Here is a 14,679-nt window from a genome sequence, read left to right on the forward strand (position 1 = left end):
GGCCTCCGAACGACTCAGGTCCAGAGGGACCAACTCCAATGGTTCGTTTGTCTCCACCTTCCTAAGTGTTTGCTCGTCTTGGATCTAGACATTTGCCAAGGTGCGCTCAGGCAAAGGTGCGAGGACATTTTGCATGTTCTTCCTTTCTCTCGTCGCATCGCCTCTCCCTCCAGCTTTCCCGGAGTCTTCGTACTTGCTGTTGCTTGGCCCTATGTCGTTCTCTGGCACGTTAGTGGCCCTTTTAAGCATCTCATTCTCCATCCCTACCAGTTGTTCCATTGCTGCAAACCCTGCTTCATGTTTGTCGATGTCGCTTCTTCTTGCCCTCGAATTGTCTGAGAACGGATTGCCACAGGAATACAAAGGACATCCGAAGTCTATAGTCCGAAGTCTATAGTCATTCCATAGATAGCGCCACTGTTAACATTGTGTTTCATACGCCTTTGGGCTAGGCTCTAGCTACTCGGGTCTTTGGTCTTTCACATACTTAAAGAAAATACAAAGAGTTGGGGGCCTTGGTGGAGGCTAGGAAGTTTCCAATGCTAAGTTAGTATATCTTTAATACTTTATGTGAGACTGTAGAGGAATTAGCGAGAGTTCTTTATACTTAGGGATAGGTTTTTATATTAGGCTTCGGGGGGACTGTCCATACCCTATGTCAAGGGCACATGTCTTCTCAACTGTCCCCTTGTCAGAATCCTTCAATACTGCATCACTCTTAGGGCAGTGCATTTAACGAAGCGTGGCTTATTATCCTTTCCGTCTTGCAGGTGCACACCGCTAGGCTCCTCCTTCCTTGCTATTAGAGAATCAAGGGCTCTCCACGTTTCCTACCCACCTGCCTACATAGGTTCTTTGAGGTTAGGTGTCATAGGGGCGTGTCGACGCGATGTGTCCCATTCTTCCTTGTATTTTGAGATTTCCCATTTGATTATGGCTATTGGTCGACCTCAACTTTGAGGTTGGGGACCTTTAATGGGCCAAGGGGCCGTCTAGTGAGGCTGGACTCCCCATATTTGGGTCTTCTAAGCCTTTTGCCAGTGATCCTATTAATGCAGCATACTGCATGTATTGGAGAAATAGAAACAGCAATTTGATCTTTACTGATCAGTGGCTTTTTGACTCTGCATTAATGTCATGAATATGTAAATGCTTTTTGATCTTTACTTTTTATTTAAAAGAAAAAGGGAAAAAAGAAAAGTGATTTGATGTAGTCGATTTCTGGTAGCTTGCAGTACTATTTACATGTTAGTATTTAATCCAAAGAAAGTGGAACTATGTTGGGCTTGTTTATAAATAAATTCATCTCAAAATTCTCATCTCATTTCATCTTTTTCCTAAACATAATTGGAATATAAAATTTTTAAATTAATAATTACAACTTTTTTAAACTAATAATTACAACTTCTCTAACTTTCAAACAAAAAAGAAAAAAATAATTTAATTTTTTTAAATTCTAAACGTCATTCAAATACAAATACTTTTAAACTAATAATTACAACTTTTATAAACTTTCAAATAAAAAATAAAAAAAAATCAACCTTTTTAAATCTAAAAATAAAGATTATATTAAAAATTTATATTCTAACAATATTTTAATTTTATAATATTTTTTATTCAAATTTTTCTCTCTACTTTGTCAAAACCCTAAAAAATATTAACTTAAACTATCTCACTACCATTCACAAAATATCTTACTTACTAACAAAATTCTCATATTATCTCACTCTCCAATAAAAAGTCACTTGAATAGTACTTGTAATATTGTTGAGTATTCTTCGGCCTTAAAAATTTATTAGGTTTTAATTAGATAGGGTATGAAACCCTTATACCTCATTTCTTATTGTTTTATTACCTAGTTATTTTTTTTTTCTTTTTGCTATTTAAATTTAGATTAAAAATATCATAACATAAACTTTATAATCTAAAAGAAAATAAATGCAATTAACCAACGTAATTATGTTATTTAATTAATAATAAATTTAATTTTATAAAAACTGACTCAAAAAATAAAAGAATATTAATTTTTATCAAATCAAATTAATTTTTAATTAAATTATATCATTCCGTTGTTTGATTAAATGTATCTTATTTTAGATTATCCAAGAAGTTTATGTTTTTCAGATTTTCAATCCATATTCAAAGAGTGAAAAAAAGAAAGTAAATAGTAATAAAGAAAGTGTAAAAATATCATTATCCAACTAAATAGTAAATCAATAATAAAGAAAGTGTAAAAAAAATCATTATCCAATCAAATGTAGGAAAAACATGAGAATGCAAGCCCTGTTTCATTAAATTCATGTAATCAAATATATAACACGCTTAAATTGGTAGAAAAAAAAATATAATACGCTTAAACAATTGCTCTCAATCTCCAAAATAAAAGCTGGGGCAGGGGATGATCCTCACGATGAATCATACTGTTTGCATTCTTCTGTAATTACAAATGAAAACTCCCCATCATCCATCTGTATCTGAAAGTTTGGTTCTCGATGCCGGGAAAGAACACTGGACCAAACAAACCAGCAGCAGACCAACGATGAGGACCGACCTTTGGGCCACATCCCAATTTTAACCCTCCATCAACACAAGTACCAAAATTGTAACCTCTTGTCTCTCTCTCTCTCTCTCTCTCTCTGCCAAAACTTCGGGCCCTACACCAGGTCCCGCCGAAGGTTCAGTCCGGCGACAAAGGTAACTTTGCTAATTCCAAGGCAGTGCCTGGGAAGCATTGATTAGTGTCCTGCCAGAGTCCAAGCAGCAGCCATAACCGCCATAACTGCGAGGAAACAGCCAATGAAACTTGCCGATGCTTCACGTGTGCCAGCTGAGACTTCGAGAGCAGATGGAAATTCTCCATTCGCGGACTTGACACTGCATTACACCGCCAATATTTCAGCTACCAGCTTAATTTGTATGGCAGATAATAAAAGTAACAATTTTTTTAATTGGAAAAATACAACATGAGGAGCATCTCATCCAGGATTACAAATAAAGTCCCTTAATTTAATATACATATCATATAAATAAACAAATAAATACCTGGCGGATGGTGAAGGGCAGAACGTGATTACGTAATCCGCAGATGCGCAGGTGAAGGTGCTGGTACCATCGTCGTAGGCGTAGCTGTAAGCGCGGGGGCACGCTGCCTTGAACAACTCCGAGTAAGAACTGGGCTTACATGTTGCTGGCGTCGCGTAGTCCCCACTGCAGCAGTACTGCGGGTCCCCGAACGCCTCGCATGCGCTCTTGCACGCCACGCTCTCGCCCCCCTCACCGCCGCTCATCACTTTCAGCGCCGTCGGACACGCACCGTTCAGGTCCGCCACGCACCCCGTCGACCTACAGTTTCCTCCGGTTCCACCCTGGGGCACAACCGTCATGGCGAGGTTGTATCCGTCCACGAGGCTGACGTCGTAGAAGTCGAGCCCACCGGCACCATTCAGAGTGAACTCGGCCAAGGTGACTGGAGGCGCCGCTCCACCACCGGCACATTCTATTGTGGAGGAGCCGCAATCTCCCGTGACGCATGAGAATTTACCCGTGGGGTCCTGAGCGCAACGTGTTCGACCCCAAAAACGGCCTGACCACGAGGTCGGTACATCGAGTGTGCTGGATTCGTCGGGTTGGAGGGCGAAGCCTGTGGTGGAGAGCTGTGGCGTCCCTGCGCCAGATAGAATGCCCGGCCAAACTGTGTAGCTGCACTTGTTTAGTATCGTGAATGTTGTTGAATACACACCTGCCAGAATATCAAACCAAAATAAAAAAACAGAGGGAAGAAAACGACCATGATATATTTAGTGACTTTTATCTCAGAAGCTTAATCTGATCTTTATATAACTATGCAGTAGCTAAACAAGATTTGTCTAACCTGATAGAATATGGAGCAGAGACAAAGAGAGCAGAATGATAGAAAGTTTGAAGGAGGCCATTGTGAATAGAGAACGGACAGAGCTTGGAGTACTAAAACTTGGGTATTTTGGGAAAACAATATTTTAAAACCTACGCTGGGAGTGAGAGGAATTTGTAAGCATGTTGGCAGAAGGAAGATGCATTTATAGAAAGTTGGGTATGTGAGGGGCATGTGCCGGGGGTATGGGGTGAGACGTTATGGGTCCTGACAAAACGGGTTGGCCCAACTTGGGGCTGAGGCTAGTACATACTACATACACGACGCCAAACTTAGGTTGGTAGCAGGAAAGAACCCTTCTCTGAGTGAGACTCTGCTGAGCGAGGCTCTTCTTTTTCCTGTTATTATCTTTTTCTGTGTTGGTAGTGTGAAGGTTGAAGCTATTTAGGAGGGGTCAAAAGATGCTTCTGGCGCAACAGCCAGAATATTAATAAAAGATATGATTTAACAAGTGGTAGTAATCTCTTCCGACCTCTCGTCGGTCTGGACGGTTTCAAATTTAGATACTCTAGTTAGTGATCAAATGGGCACTCTGAACTATTTATAATATTCTCTCTCCCTCGCAAATCACAGGATTCTAAGGTAATTAAAACCAGGGCAGGCCATAATACACAGCAAGGACCTCGCCGTCCACAACATGTCCATTTACTTTTGACGTGTTCTTAAAGCTACGTGGAGTTATTTCCGGTACAAGCTACGTCCAGATATTTCTGGATGTACGCCGAGATATTTATTATTACGATAAATAATGATTTAATAAAAAGATAATAAATATGTCAAATATTATATAGTAAATTATCAAATCTTCTATAATAAAATAATAGTATGATGTATCAAATTTTTGTACGAGGACAGTCAAAATCCAAGTCATAACCTGAATGACGTTCCAGCACACATGTTTTTCCGCTTTCACAGAAAAGGGGTTGCCAAAGCTAATAGTAATAACTGCGATGATTCTTGGAACTGCGTCTCTGCCCTTTGAAGGAAAGGAAGAGGCTGTTTACGTTGGTTTTGGTTTCCCTCAAGCTTATGTTAATGATATATTAAACAAACGTAGGATCATGAACCAAAACTGGAAGCAAGCAACTTGACAATCTCTTTTGTTAAACCGGTCGTGATCAACCCAGTCGTGGGCTGACGTTAATGGGATAGTCGGTCGATTAAAGTGTCCTTTTATGTAACTAAAGGGTCCAGCCGGATAAACCTGGAGAACCCTAGAATACAGACAACTGCAGTCTGCAACCCCGGTTTGTTTGCCCAAGTCAAAGATGCTAAAGCTGAAGGAAGAGTCCAAAAGGATTACGGAATCCCAACTCCGGCCACACATTGTACTAATTTGGCTGTGCAAAGGAGTTCCGGCAGGGATAGGGATCAAGTTTAAATCTATGAACTTTAAATCCAAAATTCATAAAAATGCAACATAACATGTAGCTCCGATAAACTGCCACCTCCCAAAAGTTTCAGCGGTATTTGAAAAATCCAAGCCCAAGGTGAAGAAGTACTTTTTCTTACCTGTAATGTAACCATGTTGCATGTGCAGAGTCCAGCATTTCACCTGCTCATTGCATGCCAAGAAATCCTGCTGCTCCTGGTTATTACTTCGTAGCTCGATATTTAAACCTTGTTGAATGACTTGTGCATTCAGCATATAACCAGAGCATCCTAACCCGTACCGTGATTAAAATCCCCATATATTAGAGGCAATAAGTTTAGGTAAAAAAGAAACCAGATGTCCATTTTGAGATTTCACAAATTAAAGGGAATACCAATCAAGAGCCAGAAGCCAATCTCAGAACTTACTTCTGAACAGAAGCAACATGCACACAGGATAGCCTACTAATAACAGGGGACAACTATCAAATGATCCAATGGTCTTAAAGTTAGTATCTTGAAAAACCCTCTTTCTGTCATCAACCAATAAGTCTACAAGCTCTAATGTTTTAAAATTATATCAACCAAACACAATTCAGAAAATAAAAGGAGACAAAAAGGCTGAATAGGAGAAGAACATTAACCAAGACCATTGTATCTGTGCGATTGATATCATCACACACACACGTATATAATTTTGGGCTCAATACAGCGTGAACTTCACTTGCAACCGAAACTGGAGCCAAACCTCAATACAGAATGAACTTCACTTGCAACCGAAACTGGAGCCAAACCAGTCACCAGGGCTTGTCTACTGAAGGTAGCAGAAGTTCCAATACTCATAAAGAAACACAAGAAACACATCAACAATTACACTAGATCAATGCCAGAACAATGATTGTATATACAAAAGTAAACCAAACTGACATGCTTGTAAATACATCCTAACAATGCAGTTGTAGAGGCTCTAGATCAACGCCAAAACAAGACAACCATGGAAAATAGGCAATGTCTTCAAATTGAATGGTCAAGTTAAGTGCTTAACTATTAACATATGCACACGATTTGAACATAGACCCAATGCGAGATCTAGAATATCTCATCTTAACTAAATTGAGAGCTTGAAGTACCAATAAAAAAGTACACAAAGTATCACAACTACATGAAAAGATAATAACAAATAAATACCACACGAGAACTAATGATGATGCAAAACATAATTACTAGATTCATATATCAACCAGCTAGATATTGAAGATGATTAATTCACACTTCAACATGCGAACTGCTCTATTAGATAAACTTATGCCGCAGTCAGTAATTGATAACAAAAACCCTAATTCTTATCAGAACCAAATCACATATCTGCTTGTTAGGCAGACGAGAAAAATTGCTGATCAAACAGCAGATCGCCATATTAAAACAAACACAAAAATAAATAAAAAGAAAAAAAATCCAATGTATAACACCCCCCCCCCCCCCCCCCCCCCCCCCCCCAAAAAAAAAACCCAATTTCAAAAAGCAACCACTAAAAACAGTTGCATTGGTTTCTCTATATGCATTTTCAAAATCACAACTTTTGAAGATTGATTTTCCATATAAAGAAAAACTCTCACATTGGATTATGCATTTTTTAATCAAATAATAATAAATATATTTTTATTTTTTTCTTAAAACTATTATTTTTATATATTTTACAATTAAAACAATGTGCTAAAAAATACAAATTCTATATATCTAAATATTACCAATTTTATATATCAAAATGACCACTTTTATCAATAAATATTAATATATACTTAAAAAACACTTTGTATCATCAACTTAATATAAATTTAATATATCAAAATCATCTCAATACAAATTTCACAAAATTGATTTTAATGGGTAGGAGAGAGAAAAAATAGTAAAATAATATTTGAAGAGTGAATTGTACTTCTTCAAACTTGAATAAACACTATTTATAGTTATGTAAAATTTTAAAAATGCATAATTCAATGTAGACTAATTTAAAAGGATATTATGTAAATATAAAGATGAATATGAAGATGCATAGGCCATTGCCATTGCCAATGCTCTAAGCGACTAAGACCATTGGCAATAGATTCTTCATCTTCATTTTTATTTTTAAATTTGAAGAATATGCCTTTAAAAACATCTACATTGGCTTATTCATATGTAAAATTATAAATAACTAGCTACAATTATTATTTAAACATAAAGACCACCTTTTCATTCTTCAAATAATATTTTATTATTTTTTCTCTCTCCATCCCAAACGGCTCTCTCTTTTTCTATCTTTTCTTTTTTCTCTTCTCTCTCTTTCTTCTCTTCTCTTCTCTTCTTTCTCCATCCCCGAACGCCTCCATCCAGGAACGCTCTCTCTTCTTCTCTTTTCTCTTCTCTCTCCATCGCCGAACACTCTCCATCCCCGAACAGCTCTCTCCTCTCCTCTTCTTCTCTTCTTCTCTCTCCATCCGAACAGCTCTCTCGTCTTCTCTTCGAAACCCATTTTATCCCTCTCTCTCTCTCTCTCTCTCGTTGCTCTGTTTTCTCTCTTGGATGCCCACAATTTTCCGGTGGTTTCTTCATCAACAGCGGCCTCTTCTCTCGCCCAAAAGGTGATTTCATGTAACCCATTTGTGGATTTGGTTGCAGAATTTTTTTCTGTGTTATTTGGCCTGATTAGAATTTTTTAGGGTTTTTTTTTTATGTGATTGCCCCTAATATTGAATTGAGAATAGAGATAGATAGAGAAAACTGGGTTGGTTCTTCGGTTTTTTTAATTTCCCCTGATCTTGTACATGCATTTGATTCACCTGATCGTGTACATGAATTAAGAGTGTTCTGTCCCTATCGTTATCTCTAGACACTGTACTTTGTTGATGGGGTTTTTTGTACTCATCTCTGAGAATCCAACTTAAGAAAATCTCTAGTAGTAAAGTAATCCTTTCCGGCACCGACTTCGGAAGGTAGGTGGGACAGCAATTACATTTCGGAATAGAGTTGATTTGGGGCTAGGTTGCATTCTTAGTGCTCTAGAAAGAGATTGCTTGTATTAATTGTTGGGAGCTAATCATCTTAGTTATGCCAGTGATGTGGAAGATTGTTGCTTACTTTGGCAGAGATTTTCGAAAATTCTCTATTAGCTTATAGCTATGTTGCGGGAGAGGGGGGGGGGGGGAGAGAGAGAGAGAGAGAGAGAGAGAGAGAGAGAGAGAGAGAGCATGTGCTATATCAATATGTTAGAAGGCTTCTGGGAATGAAAAAGTAGCTCATGCAGCCTGAAAAGGTAATCCATGAATTAACTGCATATTGAACTTAAAAATATATTCAATGCATAATTGTATATGGATACATCTATTTTATTTTACCTGGAAGCTAAGTTCACCCAATGACTTGCTGTCCTCCACCCGTCTGCTGTTTCCATAAGAATGTGTCATCCCCACCTACTTATCAATAAAGGAAAAAGAAAGTGTAATTCCCACCTTCAGACCCAAGATATGTAAGTTTGCAATTTAATATAAAAACTGCAATAACTCTTCTATGTGTGGGTTCATGCTACACTAGAAGGTGATTGCAAATTTCAGACCCAAGAATTAATTTTTTTGATAAATAGAGAATTAATTATGCCTTAAAAGGTTTTAATAAATAGAGAATTAATTATGCCTTAAAAGGTTTATGGTAGCTCACCAGAAAGTGTTACAGGGTCATACAAGCATCCTTAACTGCATTCCATATCAATCGGCTAGCAGAATTCATATTTAGCAATGTATACTGCAGCAACCTAAAGTCCATGTCACATTTCCATAGATAATACAAATTATCATAGAAACATACACACTGAAGGTACATTTTAGTTGTTGAAAAATGTAGGAAAGTAAAACAAAATTACTGCAGTATAATAGATTACAATAGGTGATCTGAGTTACAACCATTCAGAAAGATAGAAAATATAACAAAATCTCCTTAAACCATAATACCTGTGTTTTTTTGGTTTTATTATTGTTTTGTTTGTGTACTGCCTTGTTTTTTGGACATTTAATAAAAAAGTATCAGCAACTATGCCATGTTTTTGTATGTCATTTGAGCAAAGATGCACAACATGTTTATGTATGCCTTTAGACTAGATGCACATCACTTGCATTCAGCATGCAGTAGCCATATATTTTGTTTTATAATCTCTCATATGGCATTGCATACATACTTTTCCAATGTGATGTTTTAGTAACACTTTATCCTTCAATATTTTGTTGAATGATGAATTGTTTAATTGATGATGATCCCTTCTTCACCACACTGTTGGAAATTGGCAAAACTGATATTAACAATCCCCCTATGGGCAGTGCAAGTGTTGATGTCCAAGCGACACAACCCCAACGGGAAAAAAGCAAACAAAAATCCCAGGGTGTGTCATTTACTGTAGAGGAAGATACTATCCTCATTTCAGCTTGGCTTAACATTAGCATGAATCCCATACGGGGGACTGACCAATCATCTACACAAATGTGGAGTAGAATTTATGAGTACTACTCCACATATAAAAAACCTAATTGTCAAGAACAGTCTACAACCTCTTTGACCAATCAGTGGTCAATCATTCAAAAATGCGTCAATAAATTATGTGGTAGCTTAACCCAAGTTGAAGGAATGCATCCAAGCGGTGCAACTGAGCAGGACAAGGTATAATGCTTTTTACTGCTGTTTTGTGGTTCTAATTATTAAGTATTTGCAATGACATTAGTACTGATTGTGGAAACTATTTTGTAGATTGATAAGGCAAAAATCTTGTACCGAGAGAACCTCAAACATAACTTTACCATGGATCATTGTTGGAATCTATTGAGACACCAACCGAAATGGCAAGCACACATGGACCTCATAAAAAAGAAAAATGGGTCAAGTTCAGGTATTACTCCAAACTCAATACCTTTAGGGGAGGACATGGAAACTGTGCCCGTCGATTGTGAGAGACCTCCTGGAAAGAAAGTTGAAAAAGTAAGAGAGAAAGAAAGAAAATGTAACGAAAGACAAAATCTAATAATTAAGAAGGCCTTAAGCCAAATTACAGATGATAGGAGGACTTGTATGATGGAGAGAAGAGAATCACAATTGAAGTATGAGAATGAAAGATCTGAGTTACTACTTCTTAAGAAGAGAAAACTTGATTTGGAAATTAAAACTGAAGAAGATAGATCTAACTTAGTAACTCTTAAAAAGAGAAAGGTTGATATTGAAATTATGTCCAAAGATATTGATTCGCTGAATGGTGTGCAGCAAGAGTATTTCCATAATCTTCAAATGGAGATCATTGAGGAACAAAGGAATAGGGCCATATCTTGTACATAGTTTTGACTATGGTTACTTATTTTGGGTATTTTGAAATTGTAAATACTGTGGTGACATTATTTTGGGTCTGTTTGTACTGCTGGTTGCACCAAATTCTATCATTTTTTTGTACTACTGTTTGCTAACAATTTGCTTTGGAAAATGCTGAGAGCTGCCGTGGAGCTGGTGGTTGTTGCTGTGGAGCTGAGTGGTGCTGCCATGGAGCTGCTGTGGAGCTGCCGTGGAGCTGCTGTGGAGCTGCCAAGTTGTATTAAAATCAACTTTGTGGATTTTCTATTAAGTTGATTTTAATACATGGGATTTATTTAAATTTGTATGGAGGTTCTTTTGGTTAGAAGCTGAATTTGTATGGAACATATTTTGCAAACACTGAATTGTATGAGTAGAATTGTCCAACTTGTGAATTTGTATGAAATTAGAAGTCACATAGAGTATGTGTGGAATTTTCTGTCTTGCTGAATATATATGGTAGATTGAATTTATTGAACTTGGATGTGGAATTTGTATGGCATACATTTTGCAAACATTAAATTTGTATGGAATATAATTGTCTAAGTTGTGAATTTGTATGAAATTAGACCACACAGAGTATGTGTGGATTTTTCTGTGTTGCTGAATATATATGATAGATTTTGTCATCTACAAAGCAGATTGGTGACTACACGCCAATTTTGTGTAGGAAGATGACTATAGTAATATTTCTCAAGTTCCCTTCAGGACATCTTCCTCGTGAAATGGTCTGGTTTTCTTGTAGTAACTTTAGGGAGGGTACATGATTATTTTATTTCCATTTGCAATATTTATCAAAAAGAAATATATGGTAGATTGAATTTATTGGACTTAGATATAGAATTTTTATTGAATATATATATGGAATTTATTGAATTTTTCCTTAATGTTGGGGACAACAGCTTGTGGAAGGAAAACTCACGTATAGGCATAAATAACATAAGAAAAATAAAAACATGGGAAAAGAGAGTAAATGAGGAGTGTACCACCTTCAGCTTAGGAATTTAAAAAAAAAAATAAAAATTAATATTTTATTATTATTTGGATAAAAAATACAAAATCTAATATAAAATTTTTTTTTAAATTTAAAATTAATTTTTAAAAGATATAATTTTATATATGAAGATAAAGAATCCGCTGGTGAAAGAGGGTACTCATAAACAAAAAAAAAAAAAAAAAGGATGAAAAGATAAAAGAGAATATGTACCTACTCTCTTTTCTTCTTATTCAAGTGGCGTCCGGGCACTCTTTGGCAAGGTGCCCTTGCTTCCCACAGTTGAAACAGCCGCTTCTTCCTCCGGGACCCCCACTGCCACCGCTGAACCTCCCGGAAACGCCAATGTTGCGGCAATCCCTAGTCAGATGACCGAATTCCCCGCAGGTATAGCACGGGCCACCACTACCGCCACCTCTACAGTCCCTGGCCAAATGCCCGTACCCACCACAGTTATAACATGCGCCACCACCGCCACCGCCACCGCCATCGTTTCCTTGAGGACAGTCCCTAGCCATGTGCCCAACCTCACCACAACTGAAACAACCGCTGCCTCCGCCTCCGATGTTCCCTTTATAACAATCACTGGCCAGATGTCTAGGATCACCACAATTGTAACAACCAGTAACGCCGGCCCTACCGCCACCGTTTCGCCTATCTCCTCCACAACCGATTCTCCAACCCCCGCCGCCGCGTCCGGACCTGGCGTAACTGTCCTTCTTGTTACCCTGGAGAGGAGATCCGTCAGGACGGGTGACGTTCACGGCCTGAGTCCTGTCGTCAACGCCGAGCTCGATCTGGAACTCGACACGCTCGCCCTCGGCCAGGCTGCGAAAACCATCGGACTTGATAACGGACTGATGGAATAACAGATCTTCTCCTCCGTCTTCGGGCGCGATGAACCCAAAACCCTTGACGTCGTTGAACCAACGCACCACGCCTGTCGACCTCTCTTCTGTCATTGGATCAAACTTGAACCCCAAACCAGTACGAACGAAAATTGGAGAACTCTTCTTGCAGAGTTGCCATATAATATTTTCTCGCCTATCTTTCAAGAACAAGCTCTTGCTCTTTGCCTCCTCCTGCGCTCATATTTTCTCATCGTTATGAAATTATATTTTATTTTTAAATTTATTATCTAATATTAGACCTGATAAAAATAAAAAATAATAAATAGATTTTTTAAATTAAAATTAAATATTTATATAAAATTTAAGATAATATATAATTAGTAATAAAATAATTTAAGTTAAGATGTTTTACATATTTTGGGATAAGAGGAAAGAAAATTTTAAAATTAAAATGTTATAAAATTAAAAATATTATTAAATTATAATTTTTTAATATTATTGTTCTTTCCAAATTTAATAAAATTTAGTTGTTTTTTATATTTTGTTTAAAAATTTTAAAAAGTTATAATGATTAAGTAATGATTAGATGAAAAAATTATAAATTTAAAATTAAAAAATATTTATATTTAAATAGTATTTAAATATTAAAATGAGATGAATTGAAATTATTTATAAAACCAAACAAGAGCTTAGTTAATAGATCAATTTCCTATACTCTTAATTATGTAATAGTTAGTTTGCTTACTAATCAAACACAGAAGGTATGTTTGGTTAAGAAAAAATTTTGAGAATATTTTACAATAATTTTGTCTTTGTTCGAAGATAATTTCTCTTAGATTTAGTTCAAAAGTTCTATTTGCATTTATGCATGGGTAACACAGTACACTTTGTATGTCGTTTAGGAAAATGCTTATGCCAATAACAAATTGTTTTGAGAATTTTGTTATGAAATTAAAAGAAAAATAATATTATAAGAGAACAAGTTGTTATTTAATAATGAAAACCTTCATTATATATAAGTGAATGATATTCATATATATAGGAGTACAAAAAGATTTATGTATAGCTTAAGTCATAATTGATGGTAAAAGATGGTCTTAATTGATGGTTAAAGAATGGCCTTAATTGATGACTAAATGGTTATAATTGATAGCTAAAGATGATCTTAATTGATGGCTAAAGATGGTCATACAAATTAATTTATAACACTCCCCTTTTAGATGACTAACCATAAAGAATATGCATTGTTAAGATTTTACCAAGGAAAAACTCAGTGAGAAAAAATTAATGGCGAAAGAAAAAGAGTACAACATTCATATATACTACCAAGTGTTTTAAGATTGCCTCATTAAAATCTTGTAAATGAAAACCCAGTGGGATATAACTTTAGCAAAGGAAAAAGAGTACAATCAGCACAAGTCTTCAAGACATTTACTCCCCTAAAAAATTCATGATAATAGATTTTCAAATTTTCGCATTCTAATGTCCTGCACAATCTTTTTAAATGTTGTAGTTGGTAATATTTTAGTGAATAAATATGCCAGATTATCACTTGATTGTATCTGCTTGACATTAATTTCACATTTCTCCTCATGAATTACAATGATTTCTCTGTGTAGATTCGTAAGATAACATGCATTCGCATATCCAACTAATTGTGGACTTGATCCATGTTGATAAAATAATAACATATTAATCGTACCTTGGAGGTAACGAATGACATGTTTAATATCATTCCAATGTCTTCGAATTGGTGCTGAATTATATCTTGCAAGTAAATTAGCTGAAATATAATATCAAACCGAGTGCAATTTGTAAGATATATCAGGACTCCAATTGCACTGAGAATAAGATACTTCAGGATTAAGAATTTCTATCGTCTTCACAAGGACGAAATGAATCTTTCTGAACATCAAGTGATCGAATAACTATTGGAGTCCTCAGGTGATAAGCTTTGTCCATATAAAAGTGTTTCAAGACTTTATAGTGAAAGGTCTTTGCATTAATGCATCTCAATATTATGTACCAACTCTTTAAATGATGCAGTTGGTAATGTTTTGGTAAACAAATTTGTCATATTGATTCAAGATAGTTTTAACATTAAATTTACTACTCTTCTAGAATTGTGCTCTTCTGTAGTTCTTGTGAATAACATAATTAGTGGAGAAGTCATCAAAATTAATCCACCAACCTCC

The 14,679-nt window shown here is 36.2% G+C and overlaps 2 protein-coding genes across 15 annotated transcripts; both read right to left on the bottom strand.

Annotated features, from left to right (window-relative positions):
• Positions 1 to 2,256: 2,256 nt before the first annotated feature.
• LOC122318562 (pathogenesis-related thaumatin-like protein 3.5) lies at positions 2,257 to 9,039 on the bottom strand. 5 transcript variants are annotated; one of them, XM_043136033.1, is made up of 6 exons: positions 8,975 to 9,039; positions 8,656 to 8,730; positions 5,677 to 6,095; positions 5,423 to 5,572; positions 3,043 to 3,739; positions 2,257 to 2,874 (listed from the first exon to the last, which is right to left on the bottom strand). In XM_043136033.1, the coding sequence occupies exons 4-6, from the start codon at positions 5,556 to 5,558 to the stop codon at positions 2,736 to 2,738; spliced, it is 972 nt and encodes a 323-aa protein (XP_042991967.1). In that variant the 5' UTR covers positions 5,559 to 5,572; positions 5,677 to 6,095; positions 8,656 to 8,730; positions 8,975 to 9,039; the 3' UTR covers positions 2,257 to 2,735. The 5 variants fall into 5 exon arrangements, with proteins under 5 accessions (XP_042991967.1, XP_042991965.1, XP_042991968.1 ...); XM_043136031.1 differs by having other exon boundaries at positions 5,423 to 6,095; XM_043136034.1 differs by lacking the exon at positions 5,677 to 6,095 and having other exon boundaries at positions 8,975 to 9,028.
• LOC122318563 (cold shock domain-containing protein 3-like) lies at positions 7,957 to 12,751 on the bottom strand. 10 transcript variants are annotated; one of them, XM_043136038.1, is made up of 5 exons: positions 11,847 to 12,751; positions 10,212 to 10,259; positions 8,975 to 9,068; positions 8,656 to 8,730; positions 7,957 to 8,565 (listed from the first exon to the last, which is right to left on the bottom strand). In XM_043136038.1, the coding sequence occupies exon 1, from the start codon at positions 12,593 to 12,595 to the stop codon at positions 11,867 to 11,869; it is 729 nt and encodes a 242-aa protein (XP_042991972.1). In that variant the 5' UTR covers positions 12,596 to 12,751; the 3' UTR covers positions 7,957 to 8,565; positions 8,656 to 8,730; positions 8,975 to 9,068; positions 10,212 to 10,259; positions 11,847 to 11,866. The 10 variants fall into 10 exon arrangements, with proteins under 10 accessions (XP_042991972.1, XP_042991977.1, XP_042991974.1 ...); XM_043136043.1 differs by having other exon boundaries at positions 7,957 to 8,730; positions 8,975 to 9,058; positions 11,851 to 12,751; XM_043136040.1 differs by having other exon boundaries at positions 7,957 to 8,730; positions 11,851 to 12,751.
• Positions 12,752 to 14,679: the final 1,928 nt, after the last annotated feature.

This window comes from Carya illinoinensis, chromosome 8 (genome assembly GCF_018687715.1).
Source record: "Carya illinoinensis cultivar Pawnee chromosome 8, C.illinoinensisPawnee_v1, whole genome shotgun sequence".
NCBI classification, from domain to species: Eukaryota; Viridiplantae; Streptophyta; class Magnoliopsida; order Fagales; family Juglandaceae; genus Carya; species Carya illinoinensis.

Bases quoted from the DNA above. Each gene is read 5' to 3' on its own strand.
- LOC122318562 (XM_043136033.1), bottom strand. From the start codon at position 5,558: ATGCTGAATGCACAAGTCATTCAACAAGGTTTAAATATCGAGCTACGA. The intron at 3,740-5,422 runs GTAAGAAAAAGT...ATATTCTGGCAG, and splicing joins GCAACATGGTTACATTACAG to GTGTGTATTCAACAACATTC. The intron at 2,875-3,042 runs GTATTTATTTGT...GGTGTAATGCAG, and splicing joins TGCCCTTCACCATCCGCCAG to TGTCAAGTCCGCGAATGGAG.
- LOC122318563 (XM_043136046.1), bottom strand. From the start codon at position 12,595: ATGACAGAAGAGAGGTCGACAGGCGTGGTGCGTTGGTTCAACGACGTC.